This window comes from Crinia signifera, chromosome 9, assembly GCF_055691185.1.
Source record: "Crinia signifera chromosome 9, ASM5569118v1, whole genome shotgun sequence".
In the NCBI taxonomy this organism is placed as follows: Eukaryota; Metazoa; Chordata; class Amphibia; order Anura; family Myobatrachidae; genus Crinia; species Crinia signifera.
Genome location: NC_139225.1, coordinates 142,961,351 through 142,989,155, shown reverse-complemented (window position 1 = coordinate 142,989,155; position 27,805 = coordinate 142,961,351). Strand labels below are relative to the sequence as shown.

Sequence of the window (27,805 nt, the reverse complement as noted above, 5' to 3'; positions counted from 1 at the left end):
GTCATTTTCCAGTTATATATAAGTGACGCACAAAAATGTAAATTTCATTCCAAAGTTGCACAGCCAAAATCTTTAGCCGCACACAGCCTTCGTAAAATTAGAGGGAACATTGGCCGTGACCCTGTCCTATTTTTGGTGGGCTCGATGAAGAATCGGCCAGCTGGAATAAATGGTCCGCCTGCTGAATGCCGAAAAGGGAGTGTGGCCGTGAGATACGGCCGTGGATCGTCGAGCTGCGGCCAAGAGGTCAACATTCTACGGCCTTTCTAAGCAGAATTGTCTCTTGTGGACCCCTTCACTCACATCTCTTCTCCTTTTTTTTAGGTGGTTTGTGAACATTATCGGGGGTTTAGGATCCCAGACGAGTTCTCCGGCATTCAGCGCTACCTGAAATACGCCAACCAACGTGAAGAGTTTTTTAATACGTGTCCGGCCAAAGATGAAATTGTACAAGCATACGGTGAGGTGGCCAAGCACCTCAAGTAACCAGTCCTGGCTCCTTACCGAAGGAAAGAAGAGCTCCTCGTATTTAAATTCCAGAAAAGAAAGAGAGAGAAAAAATAACATTCCTAACTTTTTGTATCTCCAAGAAGGATAGCGCATCAATTGGCCTGTCCGCCTGCCAGTCATTTAATGAGTTGTGTCTCTCCTCCCACCCACCCCCTTCATTCTCGGGACACTGTCATACAGTAATATAATAGGATGTAGTTGCCGGACACCACCACTGGGCGGCAGTTTACTTTAATTGCTCGCATAGGCTGTGACTGTTGTACTAGCAAACGGTCACATGTTCATAAGGGGTAATTCATTTCAATTGTGCCTTAAACTCTTTAATTTCCCTATGAAGGAATGACTTCTTCCAATTCGTACGACTGACACTATAGTTTTATTTGCTACAATGAATTTTGTGTTCATTTTTTATCTTTTGCAACCAAACAACCCCCAAGACAGATAAATGAGATAATTTGTTTCAAACTGTTTTATACACGTGCCGGCGTTCAGCTATATATGGACCGTGCCCAATCCTGCCCTTTACCATTATCCACGTCTTGTCCCTTGTGCGCATTGAAATCAAATATAAAACTGTGTGCAGGCAAGACTATATAGTACAGGTCTGTACTATATAGTCCAAAACAAATGCGCTTAGCTTGACGTGCGTTTCGAACCCGATCTACAAATGTGATCATGTCTGTGGTATGATATAGAGACACGGTTACCAAACCCAGAGGGACGTTGTCAGGAAAAAATAGTGATCTTGGTAAAATTTGCGGGAAGGCGTATACAAACTAGAAAGGGAAAAAAAAACACATCAACCAAAACTCAAGAACATTGAATTTTTAGGGGACTTTTTAACTTAAATACAGTTTTATTGAAGCGGTTTAGAATACTCCTATACTGTAAGTTTCTTTATTAGGAGTAAATGTCTCTAAATACTTTGTATGATTGGGGAGGGGGGGGGGGCTGCTTCCTGTCTGTCATCTGCTATCTATCCGGTAACAAGAATAGTTTACAGTGGTTATACACAGAATCCAGCATCCGAACGCCTTTCAATTATTGACTTTTTGAGTATATGTATTCAGGAACATTAAAAAATGTGCCTATTCCTTGAGGAGTAATGTGTATATTCGGTATATATCAGCAGTTCTGGCTGAGAACAGCAGTGGCGGCTTCGCTATATCCCCCTGTGGGCCGGAGGTGACCCTATTGCATGGAAATAAAGGGGATACATTTATATTATTAAAGAATTTTTTTTCTCATTATATAAACTCCGCATAGAAGTTGTATATTTAATATGCTGAGGAAATCATTCTGAAAATTCACATTTGTATTAAAAAGAAAACATAAAACCCCAAAAACAGTGCACTCCTTATGTATGTCTTGCTGGGAAGCCTGGTTCTGGGAAAGAGCCTGCAGCTGGGTGTCAGATCATGAAGGGCCAGATGTATCGAGCTTAAAAAAGTCTTATCCCATCCACATATAAATCTTAATGATGATATAGCGATATTTGTTGTTACATTGTTTCTTTAATGTTTGCATTCAATTGTTATGATTGATGTCTCTTCCTGTATTTGGACCCTCTGCGTTGTCATTTATGCTCTTACAAATGCTCTGTCTGGTCCCTACTTCTGCCATCGTCATTGTATGCTTAATCTTAATAAAGTATATGATTTAAAAAAAAAAAAGTGATAAACGGCCAGCCAATCAGCTCGTACCTGTCATGTTGCAGGGTTTGAAATATGATAGGTAGGAGCTGATTGGCTGGTTGTTTATCACTCTCCATTTTAACACTTTTTGAAGCTTGATACATCTCGCTCCAAATCACTATAATCCCAATCATGGTGAAACCTAATTCTGCATGTACCAAATAAAGAGATGCAGAGTCATTTGTAATAATTGCATTTATTTGTAATAATTTAGCCATACATGTGAAGTACAATATACTAGGGATGGCCATCGACCATCGATGATATGAAATGGCCGATGTTGAATACTTTTGCCATTGATGTGGGAGATCCAGATGGTTTCCCTACATCGATGGCACAAGAAAACCGATGATTCTTTTTTAATTTTTTTTTCTAATGTGCTGGGACACGGAGCATGTTCTGATTTGCCCATGGGCCATTCAGCTAAAGATAATGTATGATCATCGATAGCTAAAACTATTGATGGTTATCCATAATAGTTTATGACTATCACTGGCTGGTTGCAGTATCACCATCGATGGCAACCACCGATGGCCATCCCCAGTGGTGCAAGTAGAATTTTTTTCTTGGTGGTACTGATAGCCTCCACCAAAAATGGGCATGGTCATTTGTCATCAGGGGGCGTGGTCACACAAAGCTAGAGGAGTGACTAAATGACAATAGAGGCGTGGACACAGGAGACAGGGAATGAGAAACAGGGAATGACTGGGGGTGGGTTGGCTCTTGCTTGGGGGAGAGCCAGGCAGCTTGTGCTTACAATAGTGGAGCCTGCTCTTCATGCTGTCGGCGCTGCTGATGCCTGTCAGTGTGACAGGCTAAATCAGCAGTAGCCGGTAGCTGCATACAGCACCAATCAAAACGCTGGGTGGGCGGGCTGCGGATGCATTATATTTAGACTTAAAATGAAAATAGAAATGACAGTGGATCAGGGGTAAGTGGTACTGCGTACCTGCAACATATTTCTTATGGGTACTCCGTACCACGCCGTACCCCCTTACTTGCAACACTGGCCATCCCTACATTATACATGACCTTTTACTTTTAAAAAACAAATCCCAAAAACGCTACTGCACCACCTGCTGGTAGGAAGTAGTATTGCAGCAAGTGTAACACTGGGCAGTTAAAGCCAGTCAGTTTATTAATACACATAACATGCATCTATGAAGACAGAATGGTTTATTTGTGTAAATGTGCAGCCTGGGCCCTGGATTCCGCACAGTGTGCAGCCTGTACAGCAGTGGACCAGTTCCTTCACCATAGGAGCAGAAGCAGCAGAGGGGTCAGCAGGGCGATGCTCAGAGATATTTTGGAAGCAGTGGCGGAGTTGCAGAGGTCGGTGTCGCAGCACGTGTTGTGGTAGGTCACGTTGATGCCCAGCGCATTTTTCTGCCCGCTGATGCCACACAGAGACTTGATGGCGCAGCTCATCTCATGCAAGACGAATGGGAAGTTCTCTGTAGGAGAGAAAGGGCACTATCACTGTGTGCAGACGAGTGGTCCTGTAATGCTCAGGGCTGCCTTGTTCCTATGAGTCTGGGGAGGGAACCTCCTGCTACCTGGCTATACTCTGTATGTAGCTAGTCACCCCTGCCAAGCCATGGTCATTCACACCTCTGTTGTCATGGAAACCCTCCACTAAACTGTTCGCCAGCTTCTAAAGGAAATGTCACAATGGTTGTGCAAATGTGGATCAGCGACCAGAGGGCTCTGTTAGAGGGGAACGGGGCTGGTACAATGAAGGAGTTTCCAAACTGCCTCCATCCACCGTTCATCTTCCAGATGACCCAGCTCCTACAGCAGGGCCCAGTTCCCCATCACTTACAGAACATAGGGGTAGATTTATTATGCTCGGTGAAGTGATAAAAGCCCTTATTCTAGTTCACACTTAGAGGCAAATTCCTTCTTAGATGGACAAAACCATGTGCACTGCAGGTGGGGCAGATGAAACGTGCAGAGAGAATTAGATTTGGGTGAGTTATTTTGTTTCTGTGCAGGGTAAATACGAACTGCTTTATTTTTACATGCAATATAGATCTTGCTTTGAAGTAAAACCCCACCCAAATCTAACTCTCTCTGCACAAGTAACATCTGCCCCACCTGCAGTGCACATGGTTTTGTCCATCTAAGAAGGATTTTGTCAGAAAGAGTGAACTAAAATAACCCCCACAGTGTCTAGGTTTTATCACCGGCCAATCAGCTCCTACCTGTCAATATTGAAACCAAGCCTGTAACTTCATAGGAGCTGATTGGCCGGTGATAAAGACCACACACTTTATCACTTCACCAAGTTTAATAAATAAATCTGCCCCTTATTCTGAGGGTAAAATTCTGGAATTCTGTGTAGTGCTTTCTATCAGGATTTGCCCAAAATGAGATACACGGGGCGACCGGCCTCTGTGCTGAGTGACGGGCTTAAGCGCGATCGCTTGCAATGTGTGCTGAGCCATCTGTGCAGCGCGGGCCCTTGCTTGTTGTTTATAGGCCACGCTCCAGGATCTATCAGGAAAGACACTGCAAGCACAGTCTTACCCTGCGGGGCTATGATGATGCACAGGACCGCACATCGCCATCGCTGCAGGTTATACACACGGAGCGATCAGTGCTCCATTTCTAAGCGATCTAGTCAGCTCCCTTAGAAAATCTCCCCATGTGTATGACCCTTAATACTTTAACCCTTATTTATCAGTGTCCTCTTTATATTTCTGTGCATGCGATTGCCTTACAATTTGCATAATGTGCGCGTGTGTGTGTGTGTGTGTGCGCTTACATATTGCACTGCTCTGCATAGAGTATTTAATCATTCACAGGCGGGCAAAAGCTGAAAGAGTCCAAATAAAACCAAAATGCATCCGCTCAAGTTCAGGGTCTGAAGTTCTCAAACTTTTTGTTCGATTCTCAAAAGAGTAGAACTATAATTTGTGAGAAAAAAAATCTCTTCACTCCTGGTGCTACCCGTTCTGATTTCCACACACACCTGTGCTACCAGTGCTGGCTACCACACTGACTGCCACGCACCTGGGCTACCAGTGCTGACTGCCACACACCTGTGCTGACTGCCACACACCTGTGCTACCAGTGCTGACTGCCACACACCTGTGCTACCAGTGCTGACTGCCACACACCTGTGCTACCAGTGCTGACTGCCACACACCTGTGCTACCAGTGCTGATTGCCACACACACACCTGTGCTACCAGTGCTGACTGCCACACACCTGTGCTACCAGTGCTGACTGCCACACACCTGTGCTACCAGTGCTGAATGCCACACACCTGTGCTACCAGTGCTGACTGCCACACACCTGTGCTACCAGTGCTGACTGCCACACACCTGTGCTACCAGTGCTGATTGCCACACACACACCTGTGCTACCAGTGCTGACTGCCACACACCTGTGCTACCAGTGCTGACTGCCACACACCTGTGCTACCAGTGCTGAATGCCACACACCTGTGCTACCAGTGCTGATTGCCACACACACACCTGTGCTACCAGTGCTGACTGCCACACACACACCTGTGCTACCAGTGCTGACTGCCACACACACACCTGTGCTACCAGTGCTGACTCGTGCAGCAAACACAAGGAGAAAATATAAACTCCACACATACAGTCACATGGTGGAATTGAGCCAACAATCCCAGTGCTGTGAGGGAGCAATGCTAACTGCTGTACTACCTATAAATAACACCTGCCATTTTGTGAATGGGTTCCTTGCAGTCCTGTCTGCTTTCTCCCTCTCCAGCAGTCTGGATATCGGCAACTATACAGTAGGTAACTCTATGATTCCATGTCCCACCTATGACAGTGTAATGGTCTTATACAAGTCATATACAGATATTATTTATTGGTCCTGACGTCCAGCGGCTGCAGTGTGTGAAAACCACCATGAGTGAGTCCGAGAGGACAAGTCGCATTGGTACTTCCTCATCTTTGCGGCCACTGCTTACACTACGGAACTTATGTAGCGTAATCGTCTCCTCATGGGCTCGCTTTGGTAATAGAGGGTGGCGTGGACACAGGGTGATCATGTGAAAGTACCTTTAGTTGTCGGAGGCAGGTGGCCAGACCTCAGCAATTGCTTTCAGAATAGCGGCTAACGTAACTAGCATAACGGTGGCCGCAAAGATGAGGAAGAACTGTCGCAGCTTGACAAGAAAAGGCTATAATACATTTTTATGGGTTTATTTCCCAACTATATGGTGTTAAGCTGGCTATACATCTACAGATCGATTGACAGATCTGGCTGGTTGGAACAAACACCTGGCAATATCTGAATGACAGTTTTTGGCAGTTTTCCCTTATTTAAAGCAAATGGTCAACTGTCATTTGCCCTCATCCATTACCAGGATTTGTTTCAACCAGGCAGATCGGACAATAAATCTGTAGATGTATGGCCACCTTTACTGTATATTAGGGCGGAGTGAAAAAACTGAAATTGAGAAATTCAAAATCGGCTAGTGTGGAAAAGTTGTGACTTGACTTGAATAAGAAACGTGCAAAAGCATTTTGATCTGAGTCAACATCTTCTGTTCTGGCAAGAGGCCTGAAGTTTAACTTTTTTGGTGAAAATGACGAAAACTATGAAGATGCTCCGATCTAGTTAAAATTATGTCAGGATGTCTTAGAGTGGTTCATTAATATACTTTAGAATAGTAAAAGAGAGTACGAGCTTGTCCTAGTGCAAAGTGACTGACTTTGGTGGGAGAAAAAATCCCTAATAATTGACCCATTTTCATGGTCACAATTGTGAATATTGGGTACTCTTTACTTAGAAGGGCGCCCATCATGGCCATCTCGGGCATTGAATGCACTAAAAAATCGGGTGCGATGCGACCGACGAGATGCCCGAGATTTCCCATAGGGAACAATGTTAAATGTCTCAATTGACCCGATTTTCCTGTTCAATGCCTCAATTGACCCAATTTTTCCATAGGAAACAATGTTAAATGGGCCACGGAGGCCAAATAGGCACCCTGAAGTGTATAATGGCCACCCGAATTGTTAACGCCACCCCACGATCAACGTCAACCCGAAGCGTGGTGAGCGCAGCGAGCCCGCGAGGGGCGGCGGTACGCGTCCTACAACCTTTTCATACCCCCACTATCCACGTCGGCGTGGAGTTGAGAATAGAAAGTGTGTCGAGCGCAGCGAGCCACCGAGCCCGAAGCGTGGCGAGCGGACGCGGATACCTTCACAGGTATCCGCGTCCCCTCGCGGGCTTCACAGCTGTCCGCGTCCCCTCGCGGGGCTCGCTGCACTCGCCACGCTTCGGGCTCGGTGGCTCGCGGCGCTCGCCACACTTTCTATTCTCAACTCCACGCCGACGTGGATAGTGGGGGCAGGGGCGGATCCAGGATAAAATGACAGGGGGGGCACCATGATAAAAGAGGGTTTAGGTGGGGGAGGGGCGGTGTTAGTGGTGCCAGTGTACATGCTAAGAGAGCGGCAGAGAGAGGGTGGGAATGGGATTAAAAATAGGCCCTGGCAGTTAAAGTACGCAGGCCCACCATGGCGACAAAAGTGAAGGATGTAGTTGTGCGCGCGCCGAAGGCGCGCTCCGGAAAAGGGGGTGTGGCCACTCAACAGGGGGCATGTTCTTGAGTGTAGTGTACAACACCATATACAACTTCTACACATTATGCAACAAAATACTAGACCCCATTATACTTGTCCTTTACACATGATGCCAAATGGAATGAGCCAAAATTCACATAATGCCACAAGGATTGAGCCAAAATTTAAATAATGCCACATGGATTGTGTCAAAATTCACATAATGCCACACGGATTGAGCCAAAATTCACATAATGCCACACGGATTGAGCCAAAATTCACATAATGCCACACGGATTAATCCAAAATTCACAATACGCTTCATAAACAGGGACATTGTCCACCAAAGGCGCGCATTAAACATTTACACCATAATGTCCATTACATGTTCAGTTACACGCTATTATGTCCATTATGTGTTATGCCAAACACCATAATGCCTATTAAAAATGATGCTACATAAGTGCGGCTTATCTACATGCTCATTGCCAAGGGTTCCATGCTCATTGCCAGAAGTTCCATGCTTGTTGCCATGTGGGATTACATGCTCATTGCCAAGGGGGAATACATGCTCGCGGTAAATGGGGGACAGCCGCCGCCAGGCAGAAGTGATAGCCACTGACAGTGGCAGTGCCTGGCTGTTTTCTGGTCCTTGCTATTTGAAATAATACCACACCAGAAAATGCATTCCCATGTTGGCCCCTTTTACACTAGCCTAGTCCCTGCATTTTCTGGTGTGAGGGGGAGAGAAACCCCCCCCCCCCCCTTTAACCAGTTATCTAATTTAACCGGTTATGTCTTCGGAACCAACTGACCCATTTACATGAGACAAGTATCATATTGAAGAACTTTTGAGTGGGCTTTGAATGATTTTGGTCCAGTGAAACTGGAACATTTGGTTCCAGAGTAATCTGCCCTCAAAGAACATGAACAGCCATGAAATTACATTTCAAAAATAAAAAAATCGGTTTATCCACAATATCTCAGGAACTGATTGATCGATATGGACCAGCCTGGTATCATATTGAAGGCCCAGCGATTTGTAATTGAATGAGATCAACCACAAGCTTCTGTGATGCCAGGGGAGGAACTGGCAGCCGTCGGAACCAGGTGGGGGTCGGAATTAACGGTTCCCATATTATCCTATGGGGAAAAACGATACAGCTTTGCCAGGCGATATCTCCGGTTACCAGGGGGCTAGAGACACGTGGCTGGGCTCGTTGGAAAGCCCTGGTCCTCAGCTACAAAACAAATGACAGGGGGGGCACGTGCCCAGGTGCCCCCCCCTGAATCCGCCAGTGAGTGGGGGTATGAAAAGGTCGTAGGACGCGTACCGCCGCCCCTCGCGGGCTCGCTGCGCTCGCCACGCTTCGGGTTGACGTTGATCGTGGGGTGGCGTTAACAATTCGGGTGGCCATTATACACTTCAGGGTGCCTATTTGGCCTCTGTGGCCCATTTAACATTGTTTCCTATGGAAAAATCGGGTCAATTGAGGCATTGAACAGGAAAATTGGGTCAATTGAGACATTTAACATTGTTCCCTATGGGAAATCGCGGGCATCTCGTCGGTCGCATCGCACCCGATTTTTTAGTGCATTCAATGCCCGAGATGGCCGAGATTTTTTACTAACGATGCCCACGATCAAAATCGTGGGCGCCGTTCTAAGTAAAGAGTACCGTATATTGTATGTTTTCTCCTGAACGTGTTTATAATAGAAGAAGCACAAATACTCTAAATGGAATTTCGGTGACACTGTGTGAAATATAGCACTGCATAATAGCCCTTAATCAGACCTGATCCCAGTACAAATTTGTTCTCAAAATGGGCAAAACAAATGCTGCATTGCAGGTGGGGCAGATGTAACGTGCTGAGAGAGTTAAATTTGGGTGGGGTGTGTTGAAACTGAAATCTAAATGACAGTGTAAAAATAATGCAGCCGGTATTTACCTTGCACAGAAACCAGACAGATCGGACAATAAATCTGTAGATGTATGGCCACCTTAAATCTCTCTGCACATGTTACATCTGCCCCACCTGCAGTCCAGCATTTTTTTGCCCATTTTGAGAACAAATTTGTACTGCGATCAGGTCTGATTAAGGGCCATTATGCAGTGTTATATTTCACACAGTGTCACTGAAATACATGAAATTGGATTTATGCTGCTCTCTTTGCAGTGCATATACAAAGATAGACAATCCTGTGTATATAAATAAGAAATAACTGTTGCAGTCTGTTATTGAAAAACAGTAACTGTTACAATAAGTATTACAAGTAAGTGTAAACTGCCTAATGTATCATTTTACATATCACTTCTGTTTATTGACAGAAAAACAGTGTTGCATCCCCTATACTGGGAACATGATTGGGCTGCATTACAGCATATAATTATGCCAAAGATAAGCCAATATATTAACTGTTAAATATGTTGAAGTGTATTATGATGTAATAAATTGTAAGCTTGCAGCAGGGCCCTCTAACCCCCAAGTCTGTCTGTCATTACCCAGTTTGTTTTATCACTGTCTACTATTGTAAAGCATAAAGGAATCTGCTGAGCTATATAAGAAACTGTAAATAAATAAACAAATACATCTAATGTTTAGGGGAAAAAAAACAAGAACATTGATTCAAAAAATAACAGGTTAATCATTCTATGAGTGGTGTCCAGCAGTACATATATGCCAATCACTGTGTTCATTTCTAGGCAGCAGGACCGTCTTAACAGCAGTGTGGGCACCTGGGCAAAGCAATGCACTGGGGCCCTTACCCATTCTCCCCTCCTAGGGGTGGGGGGTGGTAACAGCAGCAGCTTTGATGTCCCACGGGTGGCAGGGGGTGCTCTATCTTCCATTCAACATGTAGGACCTGGAGCAGTTACTTCTGCTAATTACTCCTTTACTGCACAGGTGGTGGGAGGGTGAACACTAACGTGTGGAAGGGGGCACTGAGCTGTATGAAGGGTCCCTTGTAAATGACTTCCAGGGAGGTAGGGGGTGTTTTATACACAGGGGACGGTTGGATAATGGAGTGGGCTTAATGTTCGTCATTTTCCGGTGGAAGGGCAGCTTGTTTGACTGCAGATATCGCCATTATCTGGAAATAGATTTCTTAGCCTAGTATAAAAACCTAGAGTCCCAACTTTCAGGAGGTGCTGGGAACTTGGGTATCAGAGATCAGGAGCCAGAGCAATCTATTGACAAAAATATAAAACTACACCAGACGTTTGGAGCTGGAGCAGGGACCGGCTGCTTGAAGGCTGATATCTCTGGTTCTGGGCATGATAGAGACAAGCCGCTAGTGTCAGAGAGAACCTGAGAAATATGACTGGAAATTGTATTTAACAGGTCGGATGTGGACTGCTGCTTTGAAGTTGGATATCTGCAGTTCCCCAGGGCCGATTTTCAAAATTTTGTTATCCCTGGAAAAAGGGGATCCTCAGCAATCAACATACAGCCCTTATACTCCGGGGGCCCCTGGGCAAGTGCCCATTAAGCCCATACAAAAAGACAGCCCTGCTAGGCAGGATTGATCAGCAATACTTATTACAGCATAATGCACTCTAATGTATTTAACTGTTAATATATTGGCTTATCTTTGGCATAATTATATGCTGTAATGCAGCTGCAGGTGGGGCAGATGTAACATGTGCAGAGGGAGTTAATGTGGCCATACATCTACAGATTTATTGTCCGATCTGTCTGTTTGGAACAAAATACTGGTAATGGATGAGAGCACTTTGCTTTGAAATGCTGGAAAACTGCCAAAAACTGTCATTCAGATATTACCAGGTATTTGTTCCAACCAGCCAGATCTGACAATCGATCTGTAGATGTATGGCCACCTTTAGATTTGTGTTGAGTTATTTTGTTTCTGTGCAGGGTAAATACCGGCTGCAATTTAGATTTCAGTTTCAACACACCCCACCCAAATTTAACTCTCTCAGCACGTTACATCTGCCCCACCTGCAATGCAGCATTTGTTTTGCCCATTTTGAGAACAAATTTGTACTGCGATCAGGTCTGATTAAGGGCTATTATATTTCACACAGTGTCAATGAAATTCCATTTAGAGTATTTGTGCTTCTTCTATTATAAACACGTTCAGGAGAAAACATACAATATTCACAATTGTGACCATGAAAATGGGTCAATTATCAGGGATTTTTTCTCCCGCCAGTCAGTCACTTTGCACTAGGACAAGCTCGTACTGTTTTTTACTATGCTAAAGTATATTAATGAACCACTCTAAGACATCCTGACATAATTATAACTAGATTGGAGCATCTTCATAGGTTTCGTCATTTTCACCTAAAAAGTGAAACTTTAGGCCTCTTGCCAGAACAGAAGATGTTGACTCAGATCAAAATGCTTTTGCACGTTTCTTATTCAGGTCAAGTCACAACTTTACCACACTAGCCGATTTTGAATTTCTCAATTTCAGTTTTTTCACTCCGCCCTACTGTATATACTGTTAAAGTGTAATATTGCAGCATGAGTGGTGTAATGCATATTGTGACCACCAGGGGCCGATTACTTACTTGTTTTCCCAGTGGCTATAGAGGAGAGACACCTCTCATTGGGAGGGCAGGTGACTGGGAATTTAATGCAGTCCATCGGAGAGAGGGTTGGGAAGAGGCAGGTGTAACATTTCAGACAGTGTCCTAGAGGGTGAAACACAGCGTTACATCATCCCAGCGTCCCATCCACTGTGCAGTATGTCACCCTGATCTGTGTGGCTGCCTGCTAGGCATATGTATTACAACACCAGAAGTACATGGATGTGAGATGAGTTACTGTATAGGCGAGGTCTGTGTTGGTATAAGGAAGAACACACACAGACCGGGCCGGCTCTACCAATAGGCAACTGCCTAGGGGCTCCAGAATCTGGGGAGGGGGCCCTAAGCCCCATACACACTGGGCGATAGAAGTTGCGATATTGCTAATCTTGGGTCTAAATTTTAGACCGAGATTTCCTCTCCTGTGTGAAGTGGGGGGTCTGACCGCAGCTGCCGGATAAGCTGGCGTTTGAAAAGCCGGATAATTAGAATTGGCGTATGAGGGGGGTGCGTTGAATACTGACAGGGTGAGTGGTGACAGCGAGCAGGAAGCTCTGCTCACTGTCACCACTTGCCCACAGCATTGAATACCTGCCATTGTCAAACTAATGGCCTGTCGAACTAATGACCTTTCGACCTAGAACCATGTTGACCTAGAACCATGTCGACCTTTTCCCATGTTGACCTAATGGTGTCGACCTAATGACTGTCGACCATCATGCTGTAGACCAAATGATCCCAACCCCCTTAATCGCCCCGCGTGTACACAGCGGGCGATAGCGGTGCGTGGCCCCACAGCGTCGCTATTGCCCGGCCGAATAGACGCTTCTGGCAAGTATATTTTGACTAGATGCTGCAGTGTCTATTCGGCTGCACGCAAGGAATTGCTTAGTCAAAATCGCCCAGCCTCCAGCCGTGTGTTCACCCCTTTATTTATATCAAGATATACTTCTGTATGGTGAATGCAATCATCCCGTGTAGTACAGCCAATACCGTGCATGTCACTGAATGAGTATAGACATAGTAACATTATACTGCATGCTTTCAGAGGCTCATCTCTAGATCTAGGGATACATTGGGCCAGATTCTCTAAGCTTCAAAAGTGATAACATGGAGAGTGATAAACAGCCAGCCAATCAGCTCCTTCCTGCCATGTCACAGACTGTTTGAAAAATGTCATACAGGAGCTGATTGGCTGGCTGTTTATCACTCTCCATTTTATCACTTTTGAAGCTTAGAGAATCTGGCCTATTGTCAGATAAAACTCCCAGACCAAGTATCTGACTTTCTGAAAACACACGGGAGGAGAATTATCAAAACTTGTAGAGTAATATCGTGGAGAGAGATAAAGTAGCAAACTATACAGGCTGTCATGTTACAGGCCATGTTCGAAAAATGGCTGTTAGCAGCTGATTGGTACTTTGGGGCAGATGTATTAAGCCAGACGAAGAGATAAACTAGATATAAAGTGGAAGGAGATAACGCACCAGCCAATGAGCTGTGTTTGAAAACTGACAGTTGGAAGCTGATTGGCTGGTGCGTTATCTCCTTCCACTTTATCTCCTCACCAGGCTTAATACATCTGCCCCATTATCTCCTTCCAAGGTTTAACACATCTCCCATACAATATCCCTGCCAACAATTGCCTCTCCAGCTGCTGTGGAACTGAGGGGTCATGTCGCACCGTGTATGCCTATCTTATACACTATGATGCTGTGACCAATCAATTTTCTAAAGGAGCTACATTTTTTTTATTTATTTAATCAATCTATCAGACATTCAGTTTTATAAAGAGAATCTGGTTGCTATGAGTTACAGCACAAAAGGTTGGTTTGCGATGGGTCACAGCACAACTGCCCTCCTTATGTTATTGGGCCAGATGCACTAAGCTTCAAAAGTGATAAAATGGAGAGTGATAAACAGCCAGCCAATCAGCTCCTACCTGACATTTTTCAAACACAGCCTGTAACATAGCAGGTAGGAGCTGATTGGCTGGCTGTTTATCACTCTCCATTTTATCACTTTTGAAACTTAGTGCTTCTGGCCCATTATATTTAGTGCTCCCCATAGAATTACAATTCATGCTCCTCTTTTATCGTGGACACTTATGTCCCCCCATACTGGTCAGGCTTCTCTCTTCACAGCTATGTATACGTTGAATATTGGGTGTCCGCTTAGGTTGGGTGCCCAAGCTTACCAAACTAATTTATAGGACAGTGATGGCTCACCTTAACACTGTAGCTGTTGTTGAACTAGACATCCCAGCATGCTCTGCTTCAGTTTTGGCCATGCTAAATCTGATGCAGGGCATGCTGGGATGTGTAGTTCAACAACAGCTGGAGTGTCAAGGTTAGCCATCAAAGTCTTGGATATAGCTTGTAAACTGGAGTTGAGATGAGTTGGAGAAGCTGAAATAATTATGGGATCATGTACTCTCTGTATAGGGCAGATGTACTAAGCCATGGCGAGTGATAAAGTGATGAGAGGTTCAAGGGTAGATGTATGAAGCAGTGATAAGGGAGGAGAAGTGAGCCAGAGGAGAAGTGGCCGATGGCAATCAATCCGATGTTCTGTATCATTTTATATCATGCACATGATAGATGTTACTTCAGTGCTGATTGGTTGCCATGTCTCCTCTGGCTCACTTCCCCCTTATCACTGCTTCATTCATCTACCACCGAGTACCAGCCAATCAGCTGTCACGTAACTGTTACAGGCTGTGCTTGAGAAACGTCACTTAAGAGCTGAATCTGGGTCGATCTTATTAGCTCCGAAGGGTACGAGGTGCCGTTCCAACCCAAATTAAGCCAATCTCGCACGATTCGCTGGGCCAATTTCGCAACCCTATGAAGGTGCAAGCTCTTTTAGGCAAATTCTGTCTGCCGCAAAGTGTGCCCGGTGCCGTAATGATTCTTGCACTCGTGAATCATCCGCACCTAATAGGATCGACCCCCTAAGGCTTTGGTAAAACTGCTCCTATGTCTGATGTCTCTATATTATACCACCTACAGTATACTGTAGTCATTATTTGGTCTGCATTCATATAACATAACCAGCGGGCAATCTCTATAGCACCTCCAACTCTGCCTGGCCTCTCTATAATATATGCACCTCCCATTTACCGCTGTATAAGGTGCGCTGGTTCCGGATTACTTACCGCTCTGTACTAGTAACACCAGGGATGTGACCACGATGAAGAGATTCATGTTTGATGACCTGCTTGCTGCTATCTCTGTTTGGCCCTGTGTGTCTCTCTTATATCTACTGCTCTCCCTGTAATTACTGACCTCCTCTTCCTAATTATCTGTCATTCCATTACTGTTAACTATGCAGCAAGTACAGTTATTGAATACTGGGGTCTCTCCGCATCCCAGCAACATGCTGACTTATTATTATGTCTGGACTTTTATTCCATCTATATTCCTATAACCCAATAGTGGGGATGTGGAAGTTGGGGTACACTGGCAGAGATGGCTATTGCAGCTTGTCTGTAAGGAGCAGTCCCACCTGTTGGGGTGTTTATTAATGTCATGTCATGCATAATGGTGAGTAATGAGTCATGTGGCACAGGCAGACCAGGCCTGCGTAATTACTTCATATGATCTGGGCATGCATTAAATACATGGTTTGTGGAATATTTATACACAGCAATGTCCGTATCCCTTTGGAAAACCGGTGCAGCAGATTAGTAACTGCGATGCAAAACCAAGTGCTGGAAAAGGGGGGTGGGGCTCATGAGTTAGGGGCGTGGTCTCATGGGCTGCACCGCCAGGGGCGGATTGGGAATTAAATCCAGCCCGGGAAATATCTTAAAGCAGCCCTAATGGGGGGGGGGGGAGGGATCTGTTGTGCGGCAGAGGCACGCCCAATTTTTTTCAGGGTGTGGCCTAGCGATAGGGGCTTGGCCTATTTAAATGAGACCATGCCCCATTATCGCTGCTGTGGCGGCATGGCTAGTGGCTCTCTGAGCTGCTGGCTATGTCCCCAGCCCCTCAGGCTGCAGATAGGTGCATGCGCACAGCATCTATTCTGCAGCCTGTGGGGCTGGGGAAATAAAGACAAGGGGTGACAGTGGGACTATCAACTGCCCCCCCTTTGTGGTGAAAAAAAGCAGTTTACTTTTTTTCACCACAAAGACCCGGAGTGACATCTGTTTGTATATCGCTATTTGTGTGGAGTCGGTTTGACGAGTGATGGGCACCTGGGCATTTTAAGTCTTGCGACTAAGAGGATGGGCAGTGCCGGACCGTACAGCAAGATATAGATTATATATAGATAGATAGAGAGAGAGAGAGAGAGAGAAAATGTACAATACCGGCTCGCCCAGCGTCCTGATACCAACTTCCCCGGGTGCCCGCTGCAGGTAAGGCTAGCCAGCCTTAGGTAAATACAAGATATACGGATGAGCAGCACTCCTGAGGACCAATAATACACGCTTACTGGTCGGCTGTAGTTAACTACAGCCGCCTGTAAGTGTGTATTATTGGTCCTCAGGAGTGCTGCTCATCCGTATAACACACACACATACATACATACGCAGGGCCGGATTTAGGGGTCACACCACCCCTAGGCACAACATATTAACACCCCCCCTTCCCCCTAGTCCCATTGGCTGGAGCATACAGAGCTGGGGGGGGGGGGGGGGGACACAGGACAGCGGCAGGGGATGGGACAGCGGCAGTAATTGTGTCTCTCCCCGCTCACATTCTCAAGTGCAGGGAAGGAGAGAGCCGCCGCCGATGCCCAGCCCACTGCTGCAGCCTGATCCGGCGAGCGCTGCTCGGGATTACCAGGCTGCCCTCTCCACCGTCCGCAGACATGGTGGAGCTGTCTTCCAGCGAGGAGGATTGGTTTTCTTCTAGGGGGAGGGCAATTGCCCCCTTCACCTCCCCCTCTATCAATCCCTGGTTACACAGGCGGCACACACAGCGCTGCTGGCTGCTTACACTTCCTGCTGCCCAGGAGGAACGCCACTTCTGATAGGGTGGCAGCATCCAACATCAGATTGGCCCCTCACTGCTGCCCGTTCAGCCATGGTCACAGGCAGCATGCCTCCCTGTGATAGGTGGTAGGTAGAAATTTTGCTCCCCCCCCAGCCCCAAAAAATTGTTTAGGCAATTAGGCGCTCCCAGTGCTAACAGTAAAAATATGCCCAAACACGAATTAAAGAAAAACATAAGAATTTATGAAGAACCTATAGTGTGGCCATTCCAAAAAAGGGTTTGTGGCAATTCTTATTAGACAATATGCCACATGCTGTAATGCATATTACAGAATATGCCACACTGTAATGTCTACTACATAATATACCACACACCATAATGACCCTTACACATTATGCCCCATACCTTAATGCCCATTACACATTATGCCACATACTGTAATGTCCATAACCATTATGCCACACACAGTTATGACAAATGCACATTATGCAATAACGTATTGCCAATTACACATTATGCCTTATTCTAGTTCACTCTTTCTGACAAAATCTTTCTAATACCCCTTTCAGACATACGTGAAAATCCCGGGTTTTTTCACATGAACGCGCCCAGACCCGGGACTAGTGTATGTCTGAAAGGGTATACCCGGGATTTCACTCCCGGATACTGAGCACCTGCAATTGACCAGGGTTTTTCCCGGTATTTAACTCCCGGGTATAATACCCGGCTTATGTCTGAATGGGTTTACCCGGGTTTTTCAGTTTTAAACATGTGATGTTGCTTTTTTTTGCTGCCGGGGCGTGTCCCATTTTAATGATGAAACACTGAAATGCTTGAAAAGCCTGGCTTATGTGTGAAAGGGGTATACCCGGGTTTTTCCCGGATTTGATGTGTAGTGTGAAAGGGGGTCTATTACTAAAATCCCGGGAGTGACCTGGGTTGAAAATCCCGGGTATACCTGGCCAAAATCCCGGGTAGTATGTCTAAAAGGGGTATTAGATGGACAAAACCATGTGCACTGCAGGGGGGGCAGATGTTACTTGTGCAGAGAGAATTAGATTTGGGTGAGTTATTTTGTTTCTGTGCAGGGTAAATACTGACTGCTTTATTTTTACACTGCAATGTAGATCTTACTTTGAAGTAAAACCCCACCCAAATCTAATTCTCTCTGTACAAATTACATATACCCCCCTGCAGTGCACATTTTGTCCATTTAAGAAGGATTTTGTCAGAAAGAGTGAACTAGAATAAGGCCCATAGTGACACACAGTGTAGGTGGATCCAGAACAAAGTGACAGGGGGGTCACCATGACAGTGGGAGAGGTTATTTGTGTGAGCTCCTGGAACAGTGGCCATGGCCTCACAATGGTGTCCTCTTAAAGGGAATGATGTAGAGAGGCAGTGGACAGTGAAAAGGTAACAGCGAGAGGCAAAGAGTGATGTCTGAAAGAGGCAGAGACCGACAGGAGAGAGAGGGAAATAGGGAGATAGTGACAGTCACACCAGGGAGAAGTAGATGGGGATGTAGTTGATAAATGGGAGAGATAATGGGAGATAGAGGGGCAGTGATTAACAGGGAGAGACAAAGGGTGACAGTGAGAAGCAGTGGGTGACCTCAAGGAGAGAGTAAGAGGTAATAAGTGGGTGATGCCAGGGGAAGGCAATGTGTGTCAGAGGATGGCAGGTAGAGGCATTGGATGACAGGAGAGAGAGGTGACAGAAAGAGATAGTGGGGAAGGAGGAGGGGGATAGAGGGGAAGGCGGGGAGGGAGCGAGGTAGAGAGAATGGAGGGGGATAGAGAGAGTGGGGTACAGGGAAATGGAGAGGGAGAGACAAACAAAGAGGATGAGAGGGAGGGAGAGAGAGGCTAAGGAGGGAGAGAGAGGGAGAGAAGGAGAGGAGAGAGAAATGGAGAGGATGGAGAGATCAGGGGTAAAGGCAGGAGAGAAAGGAAAAGAGAGACGGAGGGGTGGATAGAGAGAGATGGAGAGACGGCGAGAGAAAGATGGAGTTGGCTAAGATTGGTGCAAGTGTGGTGTGAAGCAGCTTGGGAGGTAGAGGGCCATACTGCCACATCCTAAGCTGCGCTAGACCTCTAGACTTACCTCTGGCTGTCAGCTCCCGGCAGCTGCAAGGGTCAGACCCCATCTCCCGGCTCCTGCTTCTAGATGTCAGCTTCTGACTCCTGCGAGGTTCAGACTCCAGCTCCCGGCTCTTGCTTCTGGCGTCAGCTCCTGGTGTCTTTCAGGGTCAGGCTCCCACCTCTACATGTCTGCTTCTGGCTTGGCCTCCAACCTCCATGATGCACTGATGCTGTTTTCTTGCTGTCTTGACAAAGACCCAGATGGGGTTGAAACGTGCACAGCGGGCTCTCTGCAACGGCCAGGGATGACAACAGAAATTATGGGGCCCCATAAACTGTTATCTATGCCGCCCCTCCCCATCAAACGTCATCAATTCCTTCCCATGCTGGGACATAAACTGGACACACTCCCTCCCCCCTTTGGTCTGTGCTCTATAACACTGACCCTCGCCCTGCGGCCTGCTCTCTATCACATTGACGCTTTCCCTCACCCAGTGGCCTGAGCTATATCACACTGACTCACTCCCTCAACCCGTGGCCTGTGTCCTATCACACTGACACACTCCCTCAACCTGTGGCCTGTGTCCTATCACACTGACACACTCTTTCAACCTGTGGCCTGTGTCCTATCACACTGACACACTCCCTCAACCCGTGGCCTGTGTTCTATCACACTGACACACTCCCTCAACCCGTGGCCTGTGTCCTATCACACTGACACACTCCCTCAACCCGTGGCCTGTGTCCTATCACACTGACACACTCCCTCAACCCGTGGCCTGTGTTCTATCACACTGACACACTCCCTCAACCCGTGGCCTGTGTCCTATCACACTGACACACTCCCTCAACCCGTGGCCTGTGTCCTATCACACTGTCACACTCCCTCAACCCGTGGCCTGTGTCCTATCACACTGACACACTCCCTCAACCCGTGGCCTGTGTCCTATCACACTGACACACTCCCTCAACCCGTGGCCTGTGTCCTATCACACTGACACACTCCCTCAACCCGTGGCCTGTGTCCTATCACACTGACACACTCCCTCAACCCGTGGCCTGTGTCCTATCACACTGACGCACTCCCTCAACCCATGGCCTGTGTCCTATCACACTGACGCACTCCCTCAACCCGTGTCCAATCCCACGACACACTCAATTGCCCTGCCCCTGCACTCTATTATGCTGACGAGCTCCCTGACCCCACACAGGATAATTCTGACCCTCCCAACTAATTAACCCTCATACCCTGAGGCCTAACTCTTAACCCTCCCTCAGCCTAACACTTACACCCCCCCCCCCTTCCCTGAGCCTAACCCCCCACCCTCAGCCCAACCCATCCCCCAAATAAACACACATACCATAGTTTGCACTCTTACCTTTGGAACATCCACAGAGTGCAGTCTGGTTGCTTTTGGGCAGCATCTCTTCCCCTTTGCCCAGGCAGCAGCAGCGGCAGCCATCACACCATGAAGCTCCGCCCCCAAACCAGGTCCCGTTTAGCTCCGCCCCCATCGGGTCCGCGAGGCCCCGCCCACCCGCCGAAGGGGGGGGGGGTGTTTTGGGGAGTGGGCAGTGGCTGCCGCTCTCACGGCATGCATTGCAGCTGGGGTAGTGGAAGCCTGAAGGTTAGTTGGAGCCGGGCAGGGTGGAAGGGGGAGCGGTGGGCAGAGAGGAAGGGGGAGCTCTCTGGCTGTCAGTGTGAGGACGCTCAGTGACCCGCCCCATCAGGGTCACTGAGCATCCTCACACTGACAGCCAGAGATAGAGAAGTATACTATTGGCTACAGCTGCTGCAGCAGAGCTGAGATAAGGGACTCCTACCTCCGGCCGGCTCCCAGAGCCAGGGGCGGATTGGGAATTAAATCCAGCCCGGGAAATATCTTAAAGCAGCCCTAATGGGGGGGGGGGGAGGGATCTGTTGTGCGGCAGAGGCACGCCCAATTTTTTTCAGGGTGTGGCCTAGCGATAGGGGCTTGGCCTATTTAAATGAGACCATGCCCCATTATCGCTGCTGTGGCGGCATGGCTAGTGGCTCTCTGAGCTGCTGGCTATGTCCCCAGCCCCTCAGGCTGCAGATAGGTGCATGCGCACAGCATCTATTCTGCAGCCTGTGGGGCTGGGGAAATAAAGACAAGGGGTGACAGTGGGACTATCAACTGCCCCCCCTTTGTGGTGAAAAAAAGCAGTTTACTTTTTTTCACCACAAAGACCCGGAGTGACATCTGTTTGTATATCGCTATTTGTGTGGAGTCGGTTTGACGAGTGATGGGCACCTGGGCATTTTAAGTCTTGCGACTAAGAGGATGGGCAGTGCCGGACCGTACAGCAAGATATAGATTATATATAGATAGATAGAGAGAGAGAGAGAGAGAGAAAATGTACAATACCGGCTCGCCCAGCGTCCTGATACCAACTTCCCCGGGTGCCCGCTGCAGGTAAGGCTAGCCAGCCTTAGGTAAATACAAGATATACGGATGAGCAGCACTCCTGAGGACCAATAATACACGCTTACTGGTCGGCTGTAGTTAACTACAGCCGCCTGTAAGTGTGTATTATTGGTCCTCAGGAGTGCTGCTCATCCGTATAACACACACACATACATACATACGCAGGGCCGGATTTAGGGGTCACACCACCCCTAGGCACAACATATTAACACCCCCCCTTCCCCCTAGTCCCATTGGCTGGAGCATACAGAGCTGGGGGGGGGGGGGGGGGGACACAGGACAGCGGCAGGGGATGGGACAGCGGCAGTAATTGTGTCTCTCCCCGCTCACATTCTCAAGTGCAGGGAAGGAGAGAGCCGCCGCCGATGCCCAGCCCACTGCTGCAGCCTGATCCGGCGAGCGCTGCTCGGGATTACCAGGCTGCCCTCTCCACCGTCCGCAGACATGGTGGAGCTGTCTTCCAGCGAGGAGGATTGGTTTTCTTCTAGGGGGAGGGCAATTGCCCCCTTCACCTCCCCCTCTATCAATCCCTGGTTACACAGGCGGCACACACAGCGCTGCTGGCTGCTTACACTTCCTGCTGCCCAGGAGGAACGCCACTTCTGATAGGGTGGCAGCATCCAACATCAGATTGGCCCCTCACTGCTGCCCGTTCAGCCATGGTCACAGGCAGCATGCCTCCCTGTGATAGGTGGTAGGTAGAAATTTTGCTCCCCCCCCAGCCCCAAAAAATTGTTTAGGCAATTAGGCGCTCCCAGTGCTAACAGTAAAAATATGCCCAAACACGAATTAAAGAAAAACATAAGAATTTATGAAGAACCTATAGTGTGGCCATTCCAAAAAAGGGTTTGTGGCAATTCTTATTAGACAATATGCCACATGCTGTAATGCATATTACAGAATATGCCACACTGTAATGTCTACTACATAATATACCACACACCATAATGACCCTTACACATTATGCCCCATACCTTAATGCCCATTACACATTATGCCACATACTGTAATGTCCATAACCATTATGCCACACACAGTTATGACAAATGCACATTATGCAATAACGTATTGCCAATTACACATTATGCCTTATTCTAGTTCACTCTTTCTGACAAAATCTTTCTAATACCCCTTTCAGACATACGTGAAAATCCCGGGTTTTTTCACATGAACGCGCCCAGACCCGGGACTAGTGTATGTCTGAAAGGGTATACCCGGGATTTCACTCCCGGATACTGAGCACCTGCAATTGACCAGGGTTTTTCCCGGTATTTAACTCCCGGGTATAATACCCGGCTTATGTCTGAATGGGTTTACCCGGGTTTTTCAGTTTTAAACATGTGATGTTGCTTTTTTTTGCTGCCGGGGCGTGTCCCATTTTAATGATGAAACACTGAAATGCTTGAAAAGCCTGGCTTATGTGTGAAAGGGGTATACCCGGGTTTTTCCCGGATTTGATGTGTAGTGTGAAAGGGGGTCTATTACTAAAATCCCGGGAGTGACCTGGGTTGAAAATCCCGGGTATACCTGGCCAAAATCCCGGGTAGTATGTCTAAAAGGGGTATTAGATGGACAAAACCATGTGCACTGCAGGGGGGGCAGATGTTACTTGTGCAGAGAGAATTAGATTTGGGTGAGTTATTTTGTTTCTGTGCAGGGTAAATACTGACTGCTTTATTTTTACACTGCAATGTAGATCTTACTTTGAAGTAAAACCCCACCCAAATCTAATTCTCTCTGTACAAATTACATATACCCCCCTGCAGTGCACATTTTGTCCATTTAAGAAGGATTTTGTCAGAAAGAGTGAACTAGAATAAGGCCCATAGTGACACACAGTGTAGGTGGATCCAGAACAAAGTGACAGGGGGGTCACCATGACAGTGGGAGAGGTTATTTGTGTGAGCTCCTGGAACAGTGGCCATGGCCTCACAATGGTGTCCTCTTAAAGGGAATGATGTAGAGAGGCAGTGGACAGTGAAAAGGTAACAGCGAGAGGCAAAGAGTGATGTCTGAAAGAGGCAGAGACCGACAGGAGAGAGAGGGAAATAGGGAGATAGTGACAGTCACACCAGGGAGAAGTAGATGGGGATGTAGTTGATAAATGGGAGAGATAATGGGAGATAGAGGGGCAGTGATTAACAGGGAGAGACAAAGGGTGACAGTGAGAAGCAGTGGGTGACCTCAAGGAGAGAGTAAGAGGTAATAAGTGGGTGATGCCAGGGGAAGGCAATGTGTGTCAGAGGATGGCAGGTAGAGGCATTGGATGACAGGAGAGAGAGGTGACAGAAAGAGATAGTGGGGAAGGAGGAGGGGGATAGAGGGGAAGGCGGGGAGGGAGCGAGGTAGAGAGAATGGAGGGGGATAGAGAGAGTGGGGTACAGGGAAATGGAGAGGGAGAGACAAACAAAGAGGATGAGAGGGAGGGAGAGAGAGGCTAAGGAGGGAGAGAGAGGGAGAGAAGGAGAGGAGAGAGAAATGGAGAGGATGGAGAGATCAGGGGTAAAGGCAGGAGAGAAAGGAAAAGAGAGACGGAGGGGTGGATAGAGAGAGATGGAGAGACGGCGAGAGAAAGATGGAGTTGGCTAAGATTGGTGCAAGTGTGGTGTGAAGCAGCTTGGGAGGTAGAGGGCCATACTGCCACATCCTAAGCTGCGCTAGACCTCTAGACTTACCTCTGGCTGTCAGCTCCCGGCAGCTGCAAGGGTCAGACCCCATCTCCCGGCTCCTGCTTCTAGATGTCAGCTTCTGACTCCTGCGAGGTTCAGACTCCAGCTCCCGGCTCTTGCTTCTGGCGTCAGCTCCTGGTGTCTTTCAGGGTCAGGCTCCCACCTCTACATGTCTGCTTCTGGCTTGGCCTCCAACCTCCATGATGCACTGATGCTGTTTTCTTGCTGTCTTGACAAAGACCCAGATGGGGTTGAAACGTGCACAGCGGGCTCTCTGCAACGGCCAGGGATGACAACAGAAATTATGGGGCCCCATAAACTGTTATCTATGCCGCCCCTCCCCATCAAACGTCATCAATTCCTTCCCATGCTGGGACATAAACTGGACACACTCCCTCCCCCCTTTGGTCTGTGCTCTATAACACTGACCCTCGCCCTGCGGCCTGCTCTCTATCACATTGACGCTTTCCCTCACCCAGTGGCCTGAGCTATATCACACTGACTCACTCCCTCAACCCGTGGCCTGTGTCCTATCACACTGACACACTCCCTCAACCTGTGGCCTGTGTCCTATCACACTGACACACTCTTTCAACCTGTGGCCTGTGTCCTATCACACTGACACACTCCCTCAACCCGTGGCCTGTGTTCTATCACACTGACACACTCCCTCAACCCGTGGCCTGTGTCCTATCACACTGACACACTCCCTCAACCCGTGGCCTGTGTCCTATCACACTGACACACTCCCTCAACCCGTGGCCTGTGTTCTATCACACTGACACACTCCCTCAACCCGTGGCCTGTGTCCTATCACACTGACACACTCCCTCAACCCGTGGCCTGTGTCCTATCACACTGTCACACTCCCTCAACCCGTGGCCTGTGTCCTATCACACTGACACACTCCCTCAACCCGTGGCCTGTGTCCTATCACACTGACACACTCCCTCAACCCGTGGCCTGTGTCCTATCACACTGACACACTCCCTCAACCCGTGGCCTGTGTCCTATCACACTGACACACTCCCTCAACCCGTGGCCTGTGTCCTATCACACTGACGCACTCCCTCAACCCATGGCCTGTGTCCTATCACACTGACGCACTCCCTCAACCCGTGTCCAATCCCACGACACACTCAATTGCCCTGCCCCTGCACTCTATTATGCTGACGAGCTCCCTGACCCCACACAGGATAATTCTGACCCTCCCAACTAATTAACCCTCATACCCTGAGGCCTAACTCTTAACCCTCCCTCAGCCTAACACTTACACCCCCCCCCCCTTCCCTGAGCCTAACCCCCCACCCTCAGCCCAACCCATCCCCCAAATAAACACACATACCATAGTTTGCACTCTTACCTTTGGAACATCCACAGAGTGCAGTCTGGTTGCTTTTGGGCAGCATCTCTTCCCCTTTGCCCAGGCAGCAGCAGCGGCAGCCATCACACCATGAAGCTCCGCCCCCAAACCAGGTCCCGTTTAGCTCCGCCCCCATCGGGTCCGCGAGGCCCCGCCCACCCGCCGAAGGGGGGGGGGTGTTTTGGGGAGTGGGCAGTGGCTGCCGCTCTCACGGCATGCATTGCAGCTGGGGTAGTGGAAGCCTGAAGGTTAGTTGGAGCCGGGCAGGGTGGAAGGGGGAGCGGTGGGCAGAGAGGAAGGGGGAGCTCTCTGGCTGTCAGTGTGAGGACGCTCAGTGACCCGCCCCATCAGGGTCACTGAGCATCCTCACACTGACAGCCAGAGATAGAGAAGTATACTATTGGCTACAGCTGCTGCAGCAGAGCTGAGATAAGGGACTCCTACCTCCGGCCGGCTCCCAGAGCTAATGAACGTGCGCCCAGTGGTGCTGGCTCCTCCCCGCCCCGCCTGGGGCTGCGGAGGACAAGTTACGCCACTGCGCCCCATACTTCCCCACAGCCTTTTAATCACCGCGGGAGGAGCTGTGTGCGCCCGCACATGCGCACCAGCCCTCCCGCGGCCATTTTAACTGTGGGCACAGCCGAGGCCGGACGACTGGCCGGCTGGGAGGGAGGGTGAGCGGCCGCTTCTCTTTCAAAATGTGCCAGCCCACCGGGAAACGGCCCGGTTTCCCGGTGGGCCAATCCGCCCCTGCCCAGAGCTAATGAACGTGCGCCCAGTGGTGCTGGCTCCTCCCCGCCCCGCCTGGGGCTGCGGAGGACAAGTTACGCCACTGCGCCCCATACTTCCCCACAGCCTTTTAATCACCGCGGGAGGAGCTGTGTGCGCCCGCACATGCGCACCAGCCCTCCCGCGGCCATTTTAACTGTGGGCACAGCCGAGGCCGGACGACTGGCCGGCTGGGAGGGAGGGTGAGCGGCCGCTTCTCTTTCAAAATGTGCCAGCCCACCGGGAAACGGCCCGGTTTCCCGGTGGGCCAATCCGCCCCTGCCCAGAGCTAATGAACGTGCGCCCAGTGGTGCTGGCTCCTCCCCGCCCCGCCTGGGGCTGCGGAGGACAAGTTACGCCACTGCGCCCCATACTTCCCCACAGCCTTTTAATCACCGCGGGAGGAGCTGTGTGCGCCCGCACATGCGCACCAGCCCTCCCGCGGCCATTTTAACTGTGGGCACAGCCGAGGCCGGACGACTGGCCGGCTGGGAGGGAGGGTGAGCGGCCGCTTCTCTTTCAAAATGTGCCAGCCCACCGGGAAACGGCCCGGTTTCCCGGTGGGCCAATCCGCCCCTGTGCACCGCTGTTTTTGTTAATGCAGGGTCTGGGGGATGCAAACTTCACCCCGGATAGCGTATTATCTGCAGTGCCCGCTAACACCTAGGGGCAGGAGCCGGGTTCTGCACTCAGTGGCGCCGTGAGGGGGGGGGGGTACTTTGGAGGGAGAGAGAGAACTAGATGCCGCTGCAGCAGCCTTTCTCTCCATCCCAGCAAACGATGCTCATTGTTGTGTGCTGAGTGGGGGAGAGAGGCAGCAGCAGCCTGTCCTCTCTTTGTCCCTGTGTGTCGATGAACCCCGCTGCCCACCGGGTCAGACACCCCCTTGCGTGGTGCTTGCGACCACAAGAACTGTGTAATTTATTTTAGTAGGAGGCCTAGCCACACCTGCTCCCATTGATCATGCCAGACCTGCTCTCATTGACCGCACACGCCTAATTTTACCATGGGGCCCAGTTGAACTCCACCCCCCCCCCCCCCCCCCCCTAGTGACGCTACTATCTATACATAGAATAAAATTAAGGTTGTGTCTGTACATAAAATTTGTTTTGAGAAATACACTTCTAGGAACTATGAAGATAAACATATAATTCTGAATGTCTGTCTGTTCGTTCCGGCATCACCCAGAAATTACTGGATGAATTGTATCACAC

The 27,805-nt window shown here is 48.6% G+C and overlaps 3 protein-coding genes across 5 annotated transcripts in view; 2 read left to right on the top strand and 1 right to left on the bottom strand.

Annotated features, from left to right (window-relative positions):
• The window catches only part of CLIC1 (CLIC family member 1), a 40,095-nt gene extending 37,701 nt beyond the window's left edge, over positions 1 to 2,394 (top strand). For both annotated transcript variants that reach the window (XM_083160056.1, XM_083160057.1), the window contains exon 6: positions 325 to 2,394. In XM_083160056.1, the coding sequence (XP_083016182.1) occupies positions 325 to 486 (162 nt within the window). In that variant the 3' untranslated portion in view covers positions 487 to 2,394. The remainder of the gene's footprint in view (positions 1 to 324) is intronic.
• Positions 2,382 to 27,055, bottom strand: LOC146036201 (uncharacterized). 2 transcript variants are annotated; one of them, XM_083160058.1, is made up of 6 exons: positions 25,824 to 27,055; positions 24,467 to 24,734; positions 20,721 to 20,947; positions 19,364 to 19,631; positions 12,297 to 12,419; positions 2,382 to 3,658 (listed from the first exon to the last, which is right to left on the bottom strand). In XM_083160058.1, exons 4-6 carry the CDS (start codon positions 19,404 to 19,406, stop codon positions 3,456 to 3,458), a joined length of 369 nt encoding a protein of 122 aa, XP_083016184.1. In that variant the 5' UTR covers positions 19,407 to 19,631; positions 20,721 to 20,947; positions 24,467 to 24,734; positions 25,824 to 27,055; the 3' UTR covers positions 2,382 to 3,455. The 2 variants fall into 2 exon arrangements, with proteins under 2 accessions (XP_083016184.1, XP_083016185.1); XM_083160059.1 differs by lacking the exon at positions 20,721 to 20,947.
• The window catches only part of DDAH2 (DDAH family member 2, ADMA-independent), an 83,351-nt gene continuing 58,928 nt past the window's right edge, over positions 3,383 to 27,805 (top strand). Inside the window, exon 1 of the mRNA XM_083160052.1 lies at positions 3,383 to 3,560. The gene's annotated coding sequence lies outside the window, so the exon portion shown is untranslated. The remainder of the gene's footprint in view (positions 3,561 to 27,805) is intronic.

What these genes read in the sequence shown, in the direction of transcription:
- LOC146036201 (XM_083160058.1), bottom strand. Translation starts at nt 19,406, where the DNA reads ATGGGGTCTGACCCTTGCAGCTGCCGGGAGCTGACAGCCAGAG. An exon ending in CCGGGAGCTGACAGCCAGAG is followed by an intron (nt 12,420 to 19,363) that starts GTAAGTCTAGAG and finishes TTCACCCTCTAG; the next exon opens with GACACTGTCTGAAATGTTAC. An exon ending in TATAGCCACTGGGAAAACAA is followed by an intron (nt 3,659 to 12,296) that starts GTAAGTAATCGG and finishes TCTCTCCTACAG; the next exon opens with AGAACTTCCCATTCGTCTTG.